The sequence below is a fragment of the Etheostoma cragini genome, chromosome 7 (assembly GCF_013103735.1).
Source record: "Etheostoma cragini isolate CJK2018 chromosome 7, CSU_Ecrag_1.0, whole genome shotgun sequence".
Taxonomy (NCBI): Eukaryota; Metazoa; Chordata; class Actinopteri; order Perciformes; family Percidae; genus Etheostoma; species Etheostoma cragini.
In genome coordinates, this window is record NC_048413.1 from 11,066,784 (window position 1) to 11,088,027 (window position 21,244).

The 21,244-nt window shown below is 39.6% G+C and overlaps 3 protein-coding genes across 17 annotated transcripts in view; 2 read left to right on the forward strand and 1 right to left on the reverse strand.

Annotated features, from left to right (window-relative positions):
• The window catches only part of slc12a5b (solute carrier family 12 member 5b), a 33,591-nt gene extending 26,915 nt beyond the window's left edge, over positions 1 to 6,676 (forward strand). For 2 of the 4 annotated variants that reach the window (XM_034877465.1, XM_034877464.1), the window contains one exon: positions 448 to 693. In XM_034877465.1, the coding sequence (XP_034733356.1) occupies positions 448 to 539 (92 nt within the window). In that variant the 3' untranslated portion in view covers positions 540 to 693. Of the gene's footprint in view, positions 1 to 447; positions 845 to 5,334 lie in introns of those variants that run through there. The other 2 variants (XM_034877466.1, XM_034877463.1) reach the window with 2 other exon arrangements.
• Positions 6,677 to 7,970: 1,294 nt separating this feature from the next.
• On the forward strand, positions 7,971 to 15,439 carry LOC117947830 (RNA-binding protein 39-like). Of its 9 annotated transcripts, XM_034877134.1 has the most exons (17): positions 7,971 to 8,242; positions 9,519 to 9,576; positions 9,743 to 9,814; positions 11,155 to 11,204; positions 11,325 to 11,516; positions 12,325 to 12,378; positions 12,513 to 12,554; positions 12,659 to 12,776; positions 12,864 to 13,016; positions 13,169 to 13,306; positions 13,397 to 13,462; positions 13,542 to 13,746; positions 13,910 to 13,996; positions 14,073 to 14,169; positions 14,530 to 14,635; positions 14,765 to 14,843; positions 14,942 to 15,439. In XM_034877134.1, the coding sequence occupies exons 2-17, from the start codon at positions 9,526 to 9,528 to the stop codon at positions 15,040 to 15,042; spliced, it is 1,611 nt and encodes a 536-aa protein (XP_034733025.1). In that variant the 5' UTR covers positions 7,971 to 8,242; positions 9,519 to 9,525; the 3' UTR covers positions 15,043 to 15,439. The 9 variants fall into 9 exon arrangements, with proteins under 9 accessions (XP_034733025.1, XP_034733026.1, XP_034733027.1 ...); XM_034877135.1 differs by lacking the exon at positions 12,513 to 12,554; XM_034877136.1 differs by lacking the exon at positions 9,743 to 9,814.
• A 786-nt stretch (positions 15,440 to 16,225) lies between these two features.
• pabpc1l (poly(A) binding protein, cytoplasmic 1-like) overlaps positions 16,226 to 21,244 on the reverse strand; it is a 13,854-nt gene continuing 8,835 nt past the window's right edge. For 3 of the 4 annotated variants that reach the window (XM_034875958.1, XM_034875957.1, XM_034875959.1), the window contains 8 exons: positions 20,282 to 20,542; positions 19,764 to 19,851; positions 19,541 to 19,660; positions 19,319 to 19,455; positions 19,008 to 19,116; positions 18,767 to 18,897; positions 16,721 to 16,796; positions 16,226 to 16,254 (listed from right to left, as the gene is read on the reverse strand). In XM_034875958.1, coding sequence (XP_034731849.1) covers positions 16,734 to 16,796; positions 18,767 to 18,897; positions 19,008 to 19,116; positions 19,319 to 19,455; positions 19,541 to 19,660; positions 19,764 to 19,851; positions 20,282 to 20,542 — 909 coding nt within the window. In that variant the 3' untranslated portion in view covers positions 16,226 to 16,254; positions 16,721 to 16,733. The remainder of the gene's footprint in view (positions 16,255 to 16,720; positions 16,797 to 18,766; positions 18,898 to 19,007; positions 19,117 to 19,318; positions 19,456 to 19,540; positions 19,661 to 19,763; positions 19,852 to 20,281; positions 20,543 to 21,244) is intronic. The other variant, XR_004657203.1, reaches the window with a different exon arrangement.

Consider the following 21,244-nt stretch of genomic DNA (forward strand, 5'->3'; position numbering starts at 1 on the left):
GCTGATTAAATTATTTTTGCAGCAAGGCAGCTTCAAAACAGAAACATTGTTGTAGAAACTTAAGGTATAGCTAGTTTTAAATACTCTATATACAGATAATTTAGTCTTAAATGAATCAAATCCAGTTAGACTTGCCCCCCTCCAAGTGTTACAAGATTAATCTGAGGGGTTACAAGATGATTAATGGGGAAGGGGGGCAGACAAAACACTGTTCTGCTCTAAATATCTGTTTTCATTTTTGGGAATTTACTCTACTTTGCTGCTTTGTGATGATAAGGATGGTTTCATTTTTTAATCTGCAAAGTAACAAGTAAAGCTGTAAAATAATTGTAGTGTAAAGTTAAAATGGAAAAAGGTATAGAGTCATGAATAAATGGTTTAACTCAACAGCTAGAACGTTTCTGTCATGTAAGGAAACTACATTCCTTCACTGTGACTGTCTCTCAGACATGGAGTTCCTTGAGGTGCTCACTGAAGGTCTCAATCGGGTCCTCCTGGTGCGTGGAGGTGGACGTGAGGTCATCACCATCTACTCCTGAAGGGCTTCAAGGCCGTTTAACGCCACCTACACGGACTCAGCCCTTTCTATATTGTTCCAGAAAATTCCTTCTACACCCTCCGTCTACTCTTTAACCTTTTAACCCTTAGACCACTTGAAGAATTGTGCAACAGTCACTTTTCTGTTAACTTGTCAGCTGATAACAGCAAATGAGTTTATGGTTTGTTCTGACACTTTATTGCACAAGACTCTTAAAGCTTCACTTGTTCTCAGTTTTTTTTGTTCTTTTTTCTGTTATTTAAGTCATTTTTTGGTCCTTTTGCTTTTGTTCTTGGTTATTTGTAACAGAGGAATGTTTAGTTGTTTTCTGTTTCTTTTTGCTTTTTCTGTTATTTATTCATTCGTCAGTGTTATTTATATATTTAATAATCTAATCGAGTCTGTCTTTGTCCTGGTCTGTTTTTGTCTTTCATTGTCCGGTTGGAAGCACACAAGTGTTAATAGAAGAGATGTAAGGATATTAATTCATAGTGTAAAAAGGGGTGGATGAGAACCTTCCCATGTTCATGCATCACATTAACATTAGTGTAGTATTAAAGCTATAGTTAGTAGTTTGATCATGAAACCAACAGTATCAGTAGCACAGGAATTTCCCCAGTGTGGGAGTAATGAAGTCTATCTTATCTTATCTAATCACTGGCTCGTCCTTCATATGGCAGGGATTTAATCTCACTGCAGAGAGCTTGAGAGAAATTTAAATCAAAAGTAAATTATTTGATGCAGATGATTATGATACCAAACTCTGTTGTTTGAGTTCATTATCCTCACAGTGGGATTACATATATGGAATGGACTCAGTGGCATGCTATAATACAAAGCCTTTGAGCTCAGCAAGGGCCATATTAAATACTGTGCATTCACTAATCGTGATGTGTATTACCTCCCGTGTTCTGCAGTAATGTAGCCATGATTCCCAGCATGCCCAGTAAAGCCCATACATTGTCATGTGGTAGATGTTGTGCTAGTTGATCAGGGTGCCCTGGAATCTTTATCTCTCTGTTGTTTTCATGTTGAAAGATTTGAAGTGAATTACTCAAACGGTAAATGATAAAGTAGATTTTGGCACATGCTTTTTCTTTTTTTATCCTCTTCACAACTTGTACTTCTTCCTGATTACTTACAAACAAATTGTGCCAAAATAACAGTTAAAAATGTTTTGATACCAACTTTAGAATAAAGAAAAACAGTTCAAATAGTTTAAATATTATATTTAAAGTGGAATTTGTGGCCAGGTTTGCTCAGTTGGTAGAGCAGGTGCAGATATGTAGACGTTTACTCCTCGATGCAGCAGCCGTGGGTTCTGTTCCGACCTGCGGCCCTTTGCTGCACATTATTCCCCCTCTCTCTCCCCTTTCATGTCTTCATCTATCCCGTGGAATTAAAAGCCTAAAATGCCCCCAAAAAATAATCTTTAAAAAAGTGGAATTTAAATGTAACTTTTTATCACATTTCAGACCATGCATCGCTACAAACGTTTGTAAAATGTAGTGTTAAGTGTCAAAGGGAATGTTAATAAATCTAGAATTAGACGGTTTAAAAACTAAAATAACATAGATTGTAAAGTGTTCATTGATATGCATCAATGATATGACATACATTTTATCTCAGAGAATTTATATTTTTACAGAAAAAAATATTGTTTTGGTACAGAAAAACGTTTTTTAAACATTAAATGTACTGTATTTTATGCATGCTAAGTGCACAGTATTAAAGCAGTACTTTGCTTGTTTAGTTTTATCTGATTCTAAGACTACAATTCTTACCACTGTCAGCTGGAGCTAGGAGACTCTAGGCTTAGCTTAGCATAGCGTAAAGGCTGAAAACATCTAGCATGGCTTCCTTCAAAGTACCAGAATCCACCAGCATCCGTGGTGTTAAAACCAATGTTTTAAAATGACAATTAGCCAATTATCAGGAACAGTGACTCCATGGAGTCTTGGCTGGTTGCCTGGCAACTGAACACAACCTAGCTAGGTAGCTGTTTCCCTCTGTTTTCAGTCCTTATGCTAAGTTAAGGAAACTGGCTGCTAGACTGAGAGAGGTACAGTATATTGTCTAACAAGAAAGCAATTAAGCGTATTTCCCAAAAATGTTAAACTCCTTAAAATGCTCATTTGCAGTTATACTGTCACATTTTGTAATGTGAAGGATTGGTTTCAACAAATGATTTATGTTAAAAGGAGGTCCATGTTAAACTGGTTTAGCGTGATTTATGCATTAAGTCGCAGTGGAACGGTGGCACAGTAAGTAGGCACTATGACCAATGGGTTTGATTCTGGATCCAGACCCCCCCCCTCCCCCCATAAAGACATGCGTGCTAACTAACCCCTGCCATTGCCATAGGTACTGGCATTACAACTGGAGTTGGTTCCCGGCACCGGACTATGGCTGCCCACTGTTCCTAATTAGTTATAATGGGTTAATGCAGAAACTACATTCCTCCTATTTGTGAATGCAATTGGCAAATAAAAGAATGATGTATTATAAGTTATGTTACCCTGCAGAGTACCTCTCAGACCTTTCTGTTTTTGTGTGTGTACGAGGATGTTTAGTCTCTATGTGTGTATAGTGTGTAATTTCGTACATACACACATTCATGCAAATGTGCTTGTTTGTCATAGTCTCATTCACAAAAAATAAAACAGTGTGTGTGTGTGTGTGTGTGTGTGTGTGTGTGTGTGTGTGTGTGTGTGTGTGTGTGTGTGTGTGTGTGTGTGTATTGTGACTCCATGTCTGAGCTGTGTGTTTGTGTGTGGACCTGATATTTGTATGAGTGAGGACAGTGTTTATAACTGAACATCAAGATAGTGTGAAGATGGGATATTTGTAAATAGATGTGTGATTTTAGGCTTAGAGATAACACGTGTAATTAGTTATTTAACAGGTATACACAGGTGTTATGGATACAACATTGGCAGTTTCTAATGTCTTTTAAAATTATAATCTTTGTTCTGTTTTATGTTTGCAACATGCAATTATGTATGAGTAATGGCTTGAAGAAACCAATTTATTTATGTTGAAGAAACCATTTTGTGTCCGCACGAAATGCATTAAAGTAAATATTATTTCAATAGAACAGAGACAGTTCACATGTCAGTCCTTTTTCGTCTTACAGTGTCTGCAGTAGTTTTATTGCACTGGCTTCATGATTTTCAATTTTGCAAATGTTGACTGTACATGCCTCCTATTTCTTAGCATCACTGATCTCAGTGGTCATGTTACACAGACCTTTCTTGGATTAAAGGGGCATCACACTTGACACCACCAAGTTTTTACCATGTACACATTTACATCTCCTTGCTTGGGCTGCATCTTAGCCAGAACAATGGATTGTCTTTTTAACTGTGATACAGTCATGACCATAGCCATTTATATGTGAAGTTAAGGATTTATTTTTTTCTGTAGGGAAAGATAAGGTGAGTTTACAGCTCTGTGAGGCTGCTCTTATAGAGGCCCAGCGGCACTCTGAGATAAATGCTAACATCCGTATGTAAACATGCTCTCATGCCCAATGCCAACATGCTGATGTTTAGTAGGTAACATTTGCCATCTAGTTTAGCGTGACAAATCATGCTGAACCACCATGATTGTGACTGACTCTAAAACTCAACAGACATTTTTTCCCAATCATAGACTGTATAAAACAGTTCCTGACTTACCGAAGCTCCCACATCAGCAATTTTTCACAATGTTTCCAAATGGAAATCAAGACAAAGACAGTTTTAATTATGAATTACAATGGCAATATAAATGATGTAACCGTATTATAAGAACTTTGTTAGAGGACACGTTTGTTGCAAATGCATTGATAAAGGTTTTTACTCTATTTGATAGATTCTGATATGATTGTGACCAGGGGCGCAGCGAGGGGGCAGCTTTATGTGCTCCAGCCCAAAATGTTTTCTGGAAAGCCCCGAACATTTTAGGGTTTTTAAATAACTTCAACCTTGTGTTTTTTTCCTTTCTCTCTCTGACTGGACCGGCAAATCAATGGAGAAAAAGTTCTAGTACTCAGTTTTGTCGGCATTGTGCTCTGTCTACATTGAACTCTAAAATAGGTTTCAACATTTTTAATACTGTTCATCAAATTTCAACCTACATTATGTAAATACTATTAAAAATAGTAACATCAGACTTTATTTTCCTTTTTTTAGGTGGCTGTAAGTGAAAACAAGTCATTCTCATTATTTGTTGCATTTTGGTTTCACAAAATAAAGACAGCTGGAGAACAAATAGACACAAAATAGGATTTTTCCTTGGGAACTAAAGCCGTAAATGGAGCATTTACACACACACCACACACACACTAGGTTTAGGCTGAGCCCCGAACGTTTCCAAAGTCATGCTCCGCCCCTGATTCAGACATCAGGTGCTTGTTCACTTCATGAGGTGGGCTATTGTGAATGTTTACTGTAGATGCAAAGTCACACTGTATTGTACTATAACCACAAAACCACACATGTCTCAGAACTGCTCCATATCTTATTACAGTGATCAAAGTCCATGCAGCAGGGTTTCTCTGTGAGGGTATTATTGCTTGTGTAGAGAGAGCAGGAGTTGACCAATGTCTTTGACCTGTCTTATCTTAACAGATATCAAACAGTCTGTAACTGTCATTGTAACTGTCATTTGCACAAAGATCTGTCAGGATGAAGACAAAGTCAACCAGTCTCCGACTGAGGTTTCCTATGTTTTTGTTTGTCACGCAGGTCATTTTTGTTGCCTTGTATGCGGCCTTTGTCACCTATGACGAACATGCAGATGCCAGATTTCAGACTAACGGGACTAACGCCATGGACAATACAATGTACAGGTACTACCCTGTTTTTACAGACATACAGGTCATGATATTCATCGGTTTTGGGTGCCTGCTGGCATTTTTTCGTTTCTATGGCTTTGGGGGGATGGTTTTTAACTTTCTCACGGCTACTTTTGCCATCCAGTGGGCCATTCTGGTGCAGGGATACTTCCAGTTCAGCCATGAGGGTAAGATCCACCTCGGAGTGATCAATCTCATAAATGCAGAGTTTGCCTGTGCTGTGGTGCTGATATCTTTCGGGGCAGTGCTGGGGAAGACCAGCCCGTTGCAGCTGCTGGTCATGGCTCTGCTGGAAGTGCCAGTGTTTGTTGTCACAGAATGGGCAGTGCTTAAGTATCTCAAAATCAACGATGCAGGAGGCTCTATTCTTATTCACATATTTGCCTGTTATTTTGGCTTGGGTGTCACTTTTGTACTGTACAGGCCTTTTCTAAATGAAGGCCATGCAAAAGAGACCACCAGCTACCACTCTGACATCCTGTCTGTGATGGGGACCTTGTTCCTCTGGGTGTTTTGGCCCTCCTTCAACTCAGCATTGGCCCTTAAAGGAGACGACCAGCATAGAGCCATCCTCCACACCTTTCTCGGTCTCAGTGCCTCCACGCTCACAGCCTTTGCTCTCAGTGCCATGCTGAACAAAAATGGTAAGATCACTATGGCCGATGTCCAGAATGTGACCCTGGCTGGAGGTGTGACAGTCGGGGCATCTGTGGATATGATGATATCGCCTGTAGCTGCGTACGCTCTGGGTGTAATAGGCTGCACTGCATGCATGCTGGGCTACAAGTACTTGAGCCCCTTCTTGGCACGGCGCTGCAGGATCCAGGATCAGTGTGGAATACACAATTTGCACGGTCTAACAGGACTCATATCCTGTGGTGCAGGGATATGTGCTATACTGATGGCTACTGAGGAGATTTATGGCCCTAGTTTGTATGAGATCTTTACGCACAGAGCACCAGTGGAGGGAGACCCTAAGCTGCAAGAGCTCCAGATGTTGATTCCTGGTTTACAGCCAGGGTTGGGGAGGACTGCCCGGGATCAAGCTCTCTTCCAGGTTGCAGCAATTTTCTTCACCATAGGCATGTCAGTGCTGGGAGGCATCCTCACAGGCTTCGTCTTGAAGCTGTCATACCTTGCACCACCATCCAATGATTTCTGTTTTGATGATGAGCTGTTTTTTGATGTTCCTCCGGACTATGATTCACCACTTAAACTCAATAATACAATTACATCAGAGGATTCTGCTGCTTGACATGCAGCAGCCAAGAGGAATGAATTCATTTGACTGAGGAAGAAGATAAGCAAACGCTTGTCTTTCTAAGTAATGGACTTTACGACCATTAACAGTGTGAAACATTAACTGTTAATTAAATGTACAGTATATATTCATTACATTGTAAATGATCGTACATGATAATAAAAACACAATGCCAGTGCAGTGGCACATTTTACACACACTCTATACAGTGTGCATTTTTTTTCCGTAAGAATTATGTCAATATGTTAATCTATGAACAGGGAGAACAATCAACCAAAGCTCCAATGCTGAACCTCCATGGTATGATGGAAGTACATAAAAGATAGGAGACCTTTGTCCTGTATCTATACTCATCGCTAGATGGCGACACAAAGCCACGTGCCGTTCTCTTAATACATCAATGTCCAGGAGGAACAACAAAAGGTTTCCCAGTAGTGCTATCACATAATACATCACGGGTTGGCATTCAGAGGTTGTTAGTTAACGGCCCTGCAGAATGCGCTAAAGCCAACACTTGATAGGCTACCAAAATCTTATCATAAGCCATCATGTTGAAATTATAGACTGCATTGACTTTATGCGTTCAGCAACAAGGAAATGATCAGGCTACTGAGGCTATATTTAACTTCCTATACAGATTCCAAAACTGTGCAATAACAAACAACAATAGAGTCTCTGCCAATAATGGGCAAATAATTTTACAATGAAAAAGAAAGGATTCAGCTGACAATTAGACTATACAATTTACATAATTTAAGAGTCTTTAAGGCTTTGGGGTTTGAAGAGTGCTGAATAGTTGCCATCTGTTTTTGCATTTCATTTATAAAAAAACTAAACTTTTGTTACACTGTTACACACGTTGTGTAACAATCAAATTATTCCAAATTATATTATCAGTAAAATATATATTGCACAGCTGGGTGAAAAGTCGTATTTTAGTAGATATTAGGAACATAACAAGCAACAGCCCAGTGTACCTTTCATACTTAATGACATAGTGTTTCCACTTTTTAGGTACACCTGTGCATGTAACAGAATATGAAAATAAACGATTTTATTTTTAATTAAAGGTAGAGGCAAAAAGAAACATTTAAAGTGAAGATTTGAAGTTTACTAGTTGGTACCTTAATACAATTCAACGCCGCCTCTCAATGTAATGTTGACCTATTGAGATGTAGGGAGTGGGTCAAATGAAGTACTTCAACAATGTAATGTGGAATTTGCTTGTGGATGTGGAGAGAAAGACACAAAACCTCAGTTTCAACAAATAGGTTGAGGCGAATACTTTGGTTTGGAGGAAGATAGCTGTGAAGTGCTGCTTTGCTCCAGTAGGTGGCTGTAAGACAACACCAGATATTGGCTCCGCCGTCAAAGCTCAAAGTAGAGGAAGAAGACGAAGAAGAAGGAAGGCGAGCATTTTGATACCAGGCCGCGACCTGCCACGGATAGTCGCTAGCATAAAAAGGTTACATAACTACGATACTTTTGATTTCATCGTAGCTTTGTGTGATCTGTCAAGAGGGAGACGTCGAGACGAATCTCTTCATCGACAAATTAACCGTGATATTTTGACTTTGGCACATCACTTCGTCAATTTCAAACGGTAACGTCAATGTTTGCTAATTAACGTTAAGCTAGCTTGCTGCCGCGGAAATGCTGTTAGCCATGTTGGCTGTTCGCTGTTAATTTAGCGCTTGTTTTTTTTTAACGTAAGCATTACTTAGACTATTTAAAACATCGAGTAATAGTGATGAGTTTTTCTGACGAAATGTACATGTTTATTGATATTCATAAGAGCAGTCTAGTCAAATGCAGCGGTACATTAATAACAGGGGTCATTGTTGAGACGACGGAGATGTGTCGTTAGCTTCTCTAGGTGGCTAATTTAGCGTTAGCTTCGTGTTGAGTGCAACGTGTGTTTATCCTTTATGTTAACGTTACCTCTAACGCTAATGCTAAAAATATGTTCCATCTTGATTGAATCTGTTACTTTAAGACTGACATAGTTTCGTAAATCTGATAATTTTCATTTAAATCGATAAAGTCCAAGATTGGTTAAATTTGTGATATCGAGTGACATCTTTAGGAAGTTTGAACCAATCATTTTGTATCGTTACCCTTCTAACGTTAACTTACTTGGTCTAGCTAACTGTTACATTCGGTTAGTTTACCAAAACAGTTATTGTTTACGTCTTTGACTTCTGACAACTAATTTTATTAGATGAAGTGAAAACCATAACATGTAACGTTAACGTCACGTTGCACCGCACCAATGCGTTCACACTAGATCAGTCGGTCCGGGGATTCGTCGCAGGGTTGTGCGGCGGTTGGAGTGTCACCAAATGGCCCATTTGTGACCTCCTATGACTTCAGATTTCATCATTATTGATTTCCAAATCGTTTAGCGAACTCGACATTCCTACCACACATGAATGCAGCTTCATTTCACGGAGAAAGAAAAGGGACGGAGAGTATGTGCTTTGTTGTTGCAGGAACCGGTCAGCTGTTACACAGGCGGTTTCGTTTTTTACTCTCATTGTGTTTTAAAACTTTCTTGTGGCAGTGATGGAGGCCGTGAGGACTGACAAGTCTGATCGCTGTTCTATGATTGCCCACGCACTGTGACGTCGGATTGCGTTTCTCCAAAAGTTAGATCAGTTTTAAATGTTTGCCCACCAACACAGCCTTAACGCTCTATCCCCCATTCAAAATTAATTGGAATACGTTTAGTGTATGTGAACGCAGCCAGAATCCTTAACCAGTCTTTTCAAACTTTTACATGTGTACATTTAAACAACAAGGGAAGGAAATAGATGCCCAACTATCTTTAAAACATGTTTTCTTGTTTGTAAAGGTAATCATTGTTGTCTCGTTCAAAGGATCATCATGGCTGATGATTTTGACGTTGAGGCCATGCTGGAGGCTCCATTCAGAAAGGTGGGTTGCAGATTACAGAGATGAGGCCTGTTTCACTGTTATGATTTACTCTGGAGTCCTTTTATATTTGCTATTGTGACAAAGTTTACTTGAATGTTAGTGTGATTTGAGTATTTAAAACACAATACAGAATTATAAATAAATCCACATCTATCTCTCTTTATAGACTTCCCTAATGATATCTCACCTCTACTCCCATGAATTCATCTTTGATTCCACTGTGAACTGTGAAAAAAAGGAAGGTAGTTATTGTGCATATACTGATGTACTGTGGTTCACCTTAGGACTAAAAGAGATTCAACCTAGAACATCCAATCCCTATTCGGTTGCAGCAAGGAGAATGCCAATGGTTGATAAGCCCATCTATACTTGTCCAGCATAGGAGGCAGTATTCAGATTTACGATCTGCATGCCATCACTGTTTCAGAATGTGCAGTCCTATTACGTCAGTTTTAAACTCAGGTTCTGAGATGGAAAACAAATGTTTTACACTGCGTGGGGCTTGGATGAAAATGTATCACTCTGTCACCCCAAATTGCTCATTAGTTAGAATCATGTATGAAGTTATAACAAAAAACAATTTCCCAAAATAAGGGATACTGAGTTGTTTGTATAAATCTATTACTGTTTTAAATCCAATAGTTATAGTTTAACAGCATGCTAGAAAAATGCAGATATTGCAGATTGTGGACCTTCATTGTGCGAACACATGAGCCATATCATGATTTTATGGCAAAAATACAGGTGAACTATTGAAATGTATATTTATTTGTCTTGCTGGTAAATATGAATACTGCCTCTTGCCATAGTCAACTGTAATGTGAATCAGCATCTTGATTTTGCATGCTACACAATACCACAGATATTGATATATTACTAGAATGACTGTAAAATAGACACTTCTATCTAGCATCATTGTATTATACTTATTTTCAGTAGTTAATGATTCCTTAAGTCAAAAGGTTGGAAATATTTACTATAGATTATGGCAGTGTAACACGTGGCTGAATTGATGGATTTATTTCATTTCATTTTTTTTTTTATTCTTTTTTTTTTTGTTCTTGGGCGTCAATATTACTAAGAAGTGTGAATCCCTGTTTGCTTCAGGGCAAGATGTGTGACAGAGGTGGCATCGAGCTCTTACAGTCCAAGAACGAAAATGGGTGAAGATCACTGGACTGACACCAACCACACAGGATCTCTTTTAGTGGCCGTGGGCCATGCGTGGTCACATGATTAGGCACAAATAGTGGCATTGGTACGACCTATAATAAAGGGGAATGGTGGAGATGATTTGACTTCTGTCAAAGCTTCCTCAACTAAGCTAATATTTTGGAAAACACTCCCTTTGCTTTGTTGCATAAGTACTGAGCAGCCTTGTAAAAATCAGGAGTGGGATGGGAAGCTATTGGGGTGGTGGAAGGACACTGTCCAGACATGACAGTAGGAAGTTTTGAAGTATTATTATTAATTGAATATATTCTGCATTTTCTCTTGTCCCACCCCATCCCCTTTACCTTGACGACTTGAAATGTTTCATCTACGTCCTCATGATCTTCTTCTATCAACCTTGCTTAGGATGAGATCAAGTCCTCTCATGCAAATGGACATGACGACCAAAACAAAAAGTAAGTTTTTGATGCATGAAATGGCGTAACAGCTTTGTGATTCTGGACTTCAGAAAGTTCATTAATTTAATTAAATGGGTTCACTTTGCACAACGATAGCAATTTTGTACCATGTTTCAGGAAAAAGAGGAGCCGAAGCAAGAGCCGAAGCCCGGGCTCTAGGAGGAGAAGAAGCAGAAGCAAAGACAAAAAGAAGGGTAAGAAGAGGAGCAAGAGCAGAGAAAGAAAACGAAGCCGCAGCAGAGAGCGTCATCGCAGCAGCTCCCGAAGCAAGGAGCGTTCTGGCCGGTACAGAGCACGCAAGAGCCCACTGTATGTGACCTTTTATACCTAATGACCATATGCACTGTGTCCACTTGATTGGGTCCACCTATGCAATATAATGCATTTAATACAACAGTCTGGCTGTAATCTCTATATTTACAAAGCATGGTGTTTTAGGGGAAATTGTCAAATGTGTAAATTCAGTTATTCAGGTAAAGATGTACATTATAGATTAGTGTTTCTAATGGTTTTATCCTCCCCATACATGAAGGTGTCCAAATATTATAAATGTAGTCTGGTACAAAATCACCACTATGACCTTATTGGTAAAATGTATCCTTTAATTAACACCTCAATGACTTATAACTTCATCTTAACATTTTTTCACAGCAGACATTTTGACTTGTCATAGTGGGAGAAGCACAGCATTGACGATGGTTCTATTTAAGTGTTCCACTGAGTCAAGACAGTGTGAGGAAAAAGCCAATATGCCTAATACCAACATTCTGAAATTTAAATTATTAATTGAATAATTTACACTTGTGTTTTCTACTGTGACGTGTGAACATGTCTTCTGTTAAAGTTCTGTAGGAGAACTAGAGGCATTTGTGATGCTGGTGCAGGAAGTTACTTGATTGCTAGTTTTTGCAGTAAAAGTACTGCAGTATACATCCTTATAAGCAATACAAATGTTAAACTTCAAAGTTTAAATCCTCTAATGTTGCGGTTTCCCCACACAGCGACGTGTGTAAACAACCAAAACAGGCACCTGTATCTTTTCTCATACACAGCGCACGTCCAAACTTTAATTTGTCTGCTTTAACTAAAAATGAATGTTCTCCTTTTTATATTTCAGTCGGAAACGTTCCAAAAGTCGGAGCCCTGTAAAAAAAGAGAAGAGTCCCATCAGGTGAGATTAATCTTAACATAACTGCTTTTTAAGGGTACATTACCTGATTTTGTTATAGCACCTTGAAATCAGTGATTTTCTTGAAACTCACTGAGGTTTTTAACAGATCTTTGAAAATGTGTTTTTCATTCAAGAAATTTTGAGGATGCTATCGGGCCGTATAACAAAATCAGGGAGTATGTCTATGATTTACCTTCTTAGTGTTGATAATTTCACTAATTATTCAGTAATTTTTTTTTCCCAGAGGCCTTCTTTTCAATTGTTTTTTCCTCTTTTTAAGGCAACCAATTGATAATTTAACACCCGAGGAGAGGGATGCCCGCACAGTTTTCTGTATGCAGCTCGCTGCAAGAATCAGAGCTCGAGACCTGGAAGATTTCTTCTCAGCTGTTGGAAAAGTCCGTGACTTTCAAGTATTTTTCACATATAATCCAGCAAGTCTGTGTACAATATAGCTCTTAAATTGTCACTGTTCCTCTCTTTAGGTAAGAGATGTGAGAATGATCTCAGACAGAAACTCCAGGAGATCAAAGGGCATCGCTTACATAGAGTTTGTGGAGTCCTCTTCTGTACCACTGGCCATTGGATTGACTGGCCAGAGGCTTTTAGGAGTGCCCATCATCGTCCAGGCATCTCAGGTGGGTTCATCTATCCACCTGATCCAACAACAATTTACAACAAATAGAAACTTGTTAACCCTCAATTACATTTGAATTTGGACAAGTTGGGTATTTGTACATTTAAATAGTGAATTAACGTTATTACGTTACTTTTCCACATGTAATTACAGGCAGAGAAAAATAGAGCTGCAGCTGCTGCCAACAATCTACAGAAGGGCAGCTCCGGTCCAATGAGGCTGTACGTGGGCTCCCTGCACTTCAACATTACTGAAGAAATGCTTCGAGGGATCTTTGAGCCTTTTGGAAAGGTCAGGAACATGTTTCACACGTAATGATCATTTTGACCCTTTGGTAGATCGATTCATGATAATCCTCCTGCTGTGTTTTTGTTTCCGAAGATTGAGGGAATCCAGCTAATGATGGACAGTGAAACTGGACGATCCAAAGGATATGGCTTCATATCGGTAATTAAAGCATCTTTATTTCTTTTAAAAAGGGCTTTAGTGTTTGCAGCTATTTTAATTCTATCTTCCATTTTTAAAGTTTGCAGATGCAGAATGTGCAAAAAAGGCCTTGGAGCAACTCAATGGCTTTGAGCTGGCCGGACGTCCGATGAAGGTGGGGCATGTTACAGAGCGCTCAGACTCATCGACGGCCAGCTCATTCCTGGACAACGACGAACTTGAGAGGACTGGCATCGACCTGGGAACCACAGGGCGTCTACAGCTAATGGCTCGACTAGCAGAAGGTTCGTAATATCTGGCAACGTTATTGAAAAAATTCAACATAACATCAAGGCTTTGCGTAAACATACACGCAAACTTTCTTAGACAAAGTGTGATCTATACGCTGTGTACAGCGGACATACAGGCCACTTGGCGTGTTTTATCATAAACTCTTTCTCTCTACAGGAACTGGTCTGAAAATCCCTCCCGCTGCTCAGCAGGCTCTACAGATGACTGGGTCCATACCCTTTGGAAACATTTCTGCTCAAACCTGTGAGGAGCTAGAGAATAGAAAATATTTGGTGTATTTGTTTATTAGAAAACTGACAATTTTTTTCATTTGTTTCAGCTGTTCCAACTCCAACTCCAAGCCAAGCCTTGAACCTCCCTTCACAGCCGTTGGCAACACACTGCCTTCAGCTGTCCAACCTGTTCAACCCACAATCGTAAGGACATTATCATTTCCACGAGTTCTTTTGTTGGTCTTCAAACATTCAGAAGCCCAAATTTGTGGGGCAGCCTATAGCTCACCTGGTAAAACACGGCCCAGGTTCCAATCTGACCGGAAGCCCTTTTGTTGCATGTAATCCCCTTCTTGCACCAGTTTCCTGTCTCCCTTCAAGATTGTATATTGAAAGAGCCCTTTGTCTAATCATTCTCTCTGCAGCTTCAACTAAACTTAGAAATCACTTTAAGAAGGCATTTTTGCCAGTATTAACAAGATGAACAATTAAACAATCCACCAATGAATTTCTGTGTACATACGGGCCAGTAAGTAAAGTGAAATTCTTTTTGTTTTGTTTCAGTGAAAATGATCCCAGCTGGGCGGTTGAGATCCAAGATGATGTTATTGAAGAGTGCAACAAACATGGAGGAATTGTTCACATCTATGTTGATAAAAACTCTGCTCAAGTAAGTTCAGTCGGTTTACCCAAATGGATCAAAGAGCAGAAAGTGTCCATGTTCCAGTTGATCTACAGATCTCACTAGATCCGGAGTGACATTTTTTGTAATCTTGTCTTTTTTCCCCCTTTCACGTAGGGTAATGTGTATGTGAAGTGTCCCTCAATACCAGCAGCAATGGCCACTGTGAATGCACTTCATGGACGCTGGTTTGCAGGTATACAACGATGCCATTTGTTTTTGAATCATTAATATAACAGTTACAAACACTGTCAAGTTTTCCAGGTTTTTACTTTTTCTTGACCTCTCTTCTAGGCAAAATGATAACGGCTGCCTACGTTCCCTTACCAACCTACCACAACCTTTTCCCTGATTCTGTAACGGCGAAGCAGCTCCTAATGCCGGCACGCCGATAGTCTGACACTCGTGAAAGTCAGTGTAAATACATTGTTTGCCGTCATTGAAACAGTCATTGACATTAGTTGGCTGTGTGTAATAAAATTTGCCTCAAGTTCATGTGTTCATCATTGACAATTAGGCAGGTATTTTGAGTTGCTTATCAAATCTTTTTTGGTTTGTGTTGTAAACTACAGGTATATTGGTCTGTATGTTTTTAAAAATTCCTGTTCTGCTTGTTTAAATCAAACTGTTTTAGATTTAAAATAATTGCAAAGAGTTACAAAGCTGTTGGGTTAATAGGCCTTAAATGCCAAAAGTATATCAATGTCACCAATAATCCTTTGTAACTTTTTACAGCCATAATTTCATTTTTTGTATGAAGGCTCCCAATAAACTTTGGCAAATTTGACATTCTGTGTTTATTTTTTTTCATCCCAGGTTTAAAATCTTTATCAACATTGTTTCTCTAACTTTAATCACTTTAATTGGATTTCTTCAGCAAGTTGGATTTAAACAGGAGTGGAGTGTAGTGCTGAGCATCTGCTGATGGGCTCAGTTCTAAACATGAGTGTTTCCATAACTGACTTCATACTGCAGTTGAGACCAATCTTAATTTTTCAAATTAAAATGTTGTGACAAATCCTGAAAGCCATTAAAGGACAATGTTCACGTTAAAAACATCTTACTTGGTCTGTTGCAGTGTGACCAGTAGCTAATAGTGGCCTTTAGCTGAGCATTGCGTTTTAAAATAGTAAATCAGACACCTTTGCAAAATCAACCAGTCTTAATCGTTGTACTCTGCTCTTATATCATTTAAAAACAACCTCACCTTTGTGGTGTTTCACACTGTTTGCTTTCAAAAACTGGTATTTCTCAGTTTTACAAGAGAAAAGAGTTCAAGGGTGCAGACTAACTGGTTGTTTGGCTAATATACATTTGAATAACTGTCCCACTTCTGTAAAAAAACTGCACCCAACCCCCACCCTGAGCTTTTCTATTTAATCATCCAGGACCGCCTCATGCACTGTCAAATACCGTGTTAAACTTAAAGTGGATGGCTGCATTTCCTTTTAGTGTTTAACAAATGACACAAGACAGATATAATGCATATATTGTAAACTTTATATTCTAACCAAAAGGTATTGCAACAACAAAATAGCTTTAACTTTACAAATCTTTCTCAATTTTACTCTTTGTATATTTTCCCTCCTCCAGAAAGTCGTTGACATCTGGGGGGGAAAAACAACATGGTTAAAGTCTTTTGTGGCAACATTTAATGTCTGCAACTCACCACGCTTTCTATGAAATACAGCCGTTCAGGAAACTATCGATTTGTGATCGTTTAATTTCCAACAACCAAAGTCCTAACGTCCAGATGCTTTTGTCAAATTGAGTGGATTTTCGAAAGTAAAGATCAAGAACTTTCATTTAAACAAGCAAATGTTTTCAAAACAGATAGGGGAGGGTTTAGCACAGGTCATTTAATTTACTAGTTCACCCAATACTTCTAATTCACTTCAGTTTTGCTCTCACCCACGTTATTTAAGTCAAAATAAGCAAAACTGCAAATGATAAAACATACTTACATTTGTAGTAACTTAACATTGTATACTATGTGCTGTAAACAGTGAAGTGCTGTAAGGATCCTTTCACTGCTGAAATGTCTCAACCAAGAAAGAGGAAGTTGTTGCTGACCTGAAAGGACTCTTCACTTCTTAGGAGAGCATTCCTTTGCCTGGTGAGCCTGCAGGACAGCAATGGCCTCGTCCACCTGACCCAAGGAGGGGAAAAAGACAATGGGACGATTCAGCAGCACAAGTCTCATTGTTACCATTCATTTGTACTGTAAATGTGAAGCCAAGAGCTTGTTTTCCTAGCTTAGCATAAAAGACTGGCTATGTCCAAAGGTAAAACAATCTGCCCATTACAAACTAACACTTTATATCTCCATAATCCATTAATCAATAGAAAAAACAAGTAAAAATGTCCCGTTGTAGGTCTACGTGCGGGACTGGTTCTTAGCCAGACTGGTGCTGCTTTCTTGCAAAGACTGTGGGAGAAGATTGTGTAAACAAAATGTCCACAAGTAAGCTAATGGAGCTCAGCGCAAATTCTTTCAGGAAGACCACTAATCATCGCTCTCTTCCTAAAACTATACAGCTGTTTTAGGGCGGGGCGATATATCAATATAAAAAAACATTGATTTTTTAAATGTGAAATGGAATTAGACCATATTGTATATATCAATATTGTTCAAGTTTGCGCTGTGATCCTTGCTCCAAGCAAGCTGCTGACCCGGAGCTCTCTGCACTGCCCCCCCCGGCCACCCCTCCTCTTTCATGCACAGAGAGGGAAGGGGCAGGAACAGACACTGCAGTACGAAGAGTGTGTGAAACAACAGAAGCCCCAACCGCAAGCCATCGACAACATGAAAAAAACTCACTGCAAACTTAATGATCCCACAATGTGCCTTGTGAAAAGAAAACTGGTGTACTTTAACTAAAGCAGGGTCTTATCACATTGCCAAAGATATGGTCCCTGTGGAAACTATGGAACAAGTCGGATTAAAAAAAAGGCTACTGAAAAGTGAGGACCTGAGGTATGAGCTTCCCAGTCCCAACAACTTTGCACGTCAAGCACTGCCACAAATGTACACTGAAGTCAGGCAGAGCCTTGCTGACCAGCACGCTAGCGTGATACGTGGTTGAGCATGTTAGCCTTACATGAGCGTGACTGTTCATTTCATTCAAGCCTGGGAGATTAAAAACAGCGTGTCTCCAAACAAGTTATTTCCCCAGGATCACACCGGTGAGCATATAACTGAGGCCCTGCAGGAAGCAATTGCAAGCTGGAAACTCCAAGAAAAGCATCTGGTTGCTATAACAACCGACAACAGGCGCAACATTGTCAAAGCGGTGGCTGAGGACTCAGTGCTTTGTCACAGACTACACTTGGCTATAGGTGAGTGCAGTGTTGTAAGGAGTATTCAGATATTTCACTTTAAACAAAAACATTAACATTTTTGTTTTTCCTTTTGTGTGTCTGTCTGCAACTTTGTGTTTTATGCTGCCATCTAGAACAGCTGATCATTTAATCATGTACCAGGTGAAGAAACCGGTTTATTATTTATTCATTGGATTTTGCAACAGTTCACTGAACTAGCCGGTTTCAATAAAACTACTCTCACTGAACATTTGCTCTCACTTTGTTGGAAAAAAAAATAAATGTGTGTGTGTGTGTGTGTGTGTATGTGTGTATATATATATATATATATATATATATATATATATATATATGACTTTTAGCCCATATCGCCCAGCCCTAAACTGTTTAGAAGCGCTCATTTTTCAGTAAACTAACCAGAATTGACCACAAAGTTCATGATCCAATCACAGCAAGACATCCTGCTTTAAATGTATTTTCTCCGTTGTTGTCAGCTGTCTTTTCAGGCAAACATGCATAAATATAAATTCTAATCAACCTCTTGGAAACACTGCAATACCATCTACATTGTTTAAGCGTCAGAGAAGTCACAGTGACTTCTTAGGATACTCTTATCTGGTCTAAGGCCTTTTCAGGTGCATCCAGTTTTTGGCTACAAAAAACTGAAAACCTGTGGAAGTGTTTGGGACAGGTATGACAGACAAATCATTAAAAAGAAAAAAAGTCTCCTAATCGGCACAAGTCCATAAACGCGACTGTGTAATGTCGTAAGACAATAAGAAAAGAACACAATTATACCTTAGAGTGCAGGGACTCAGGCGTCTCCAGCATGTGCAGCAGCTCCGAGTTGTCGATCTCCAGCAGCATGCCAGTGATTTTTCCAGCCAAGTTTGGGTGAAGGGCATGGATTACTGGGTACAATCGCTCCCCTTTGTATCACAGCAGAGAGAGAGAAGATTAACATATCCAAATACACACACAAGTTGCTTTCATCTACATAAAAGAAGAAGAAAAGAGACAGAACTAAATGATGCCACACCGAGAAGCTGTTTCTGATCCATGAGTGGAGCTGAAGCCAACATCGAGGCGGTGAGCGGCTCGTGGCCTTGAACTTGCGCCGGTTGCTCCATCACAGGTGCAGGAATAACCTGACAACATTGAGTGTAACAGTGTTACTCCAATGACGTCTTAGTGAGGAAAAACTAGATGTAAACATGGCTTTGTTGATAAGGAAACTCCACTGGGTACAGGGCAGTGAAACCCAAACAGTGAAGATCACTGTTCCATAGTAGTTCTGGTCCTGGGCGTTTTTTTTAGGATTAGAGAACAGTACAGTACAGACTACAGTACCTGTAGTCTTGTCATGGGTGCAGGTACAGTAACGACCTGCTGGACGTTTCTCACTGCAGAAGAGTACTTATACTGGCCGCTTCTGGTCATACCAGGCATGTCAGTACGCCCTCCTACAGTCTGCGTGGCAATGTTATCTAAATAAAGATAATTTACCATCCACGTAAATTGCAAGTTTTAGAAGAATGGGGCTTGTCACGTTGTCCTACTTCTGGTACTTACTTGTCTTTTGTGTGGAGTTTATGATGCGCGGAGCCTGGGTGGAGGCCTGTCTGACTGTAGCGATGGGGGTCGATCCACGTCGGGGAACAGAAGTACCGACAAACTGGGTTGAATAGGTACCTTAAAACAGCAGAGATGACATTTATACACATCACACATACATTTTTTCTTTTTACATTTGTGAGTGTGTGTGTCTCCATGTGAACACAAATGAGCCATTCACCCTGTAGTCTCGGTGGTTGTCCTGTCCAACGAGGCACTGGTCTCATGTTGCTGACAGCATTGTGGTTGTAGAAGGAGCGAGTGGGAGGCTGCAAGAAAAATATGACTTAACTTCATTTTGCAGGTCTGAACCCCATTTTTCTCTTTTTGGAAGGAATTGATAGGGCCAGTCTTTGAAAGGGGAAGCAGCTTGAAGTTGGTCTGCATCACATTTAATTGAAGGTTTTGTAATTGGCCTATGATGACAAAACAGTACATGATGATCATGTACTGTCTTTTATTGTGTTTTTACTGTGTGTATTTTATGATATTAATGTTTTTGTTGTGAAGCACTTTGTGGTTCTATACCTGTGAAAGGTGCTATATAAATAAACTTTTACTTACTTACTTACTTACTTACTTACAAACAATTAAGACTTATTACACTGCACAACACTGGTCCTTCAAGTAGGATCCTAAATTTACCGTCCAGTAAAATAGCAAATAAAATAGCAAGTCTCATTGTTTATACGTCCATACCTGTGGCACAGTCATGTAGTATCCGGCCTGCTGGTAAGAGTCAATGATCGGACTCGTCATGGTCCTCAAGGTAGCGAGTCTCTGCATGTATTTGTTGGTCAGGATCGCTTTACGCTCCTCTCTCCGCTGAGCCAGAGCCACATACAGTGGCTTGGTTGCAACAATTCTGCCGTTCATTTCAGTCACTGCTTTTGTTGCTTCCTCCGGTGAAGAGAAACAAACAAAACCAAAGCCTTTGCTTTGGGAGCCGTCTGTCATGACCTGCAGGAAACAAAGAAATGGTTAAGATTCCTGACATCAGAGCTGAAGACTTGAGACTTGGACACAAGTCGCAAATGTGAGGACTTTCCTGAAGACGTGGCGCGACTTGATGGAACAAGGCTGAGAGACTGGACGACCCATAAATATTGAGAAATGAATGCAGTTGTGCCTTTTGGACTTTTGCCAAACAGTCGTGAGTAATTAATAACAGAAACAGGATGGCACAACATCTCCATAACCTAATGCCCACTATGATGCAGAGGAGAGAAAGGAGCTCATAATAAAAATACTTAGTGTATAGTAGTAGCTCAATAGTTTCCCCTCCTCTCCATTATGTTACCTATTTTCATCCCTGCAACTAATAACAAACCTAAAGCAGCTCCTGCTTTCTTTCTAACAATGTTCCTGTCAAAAATGACCAATTTACACATTCCCTGTACCATAAATATAAATATATATTTTGTCAAATTGCCTCCAAACCTTATGGTATCCTTCACAAAAGGCATTTATACACACAATTCATTGTGACTACTTTCTTATTCAACTTGGTCGCACTTTTGTTTACAGTCAAATATGACAGCCATAGGAAATGAATGGGGAAAAGTATAATTTTCATTCAGGACATGAAATACACACACACACACACACACACACACACACACACACACACACACACACACACACACACACACACACACACAC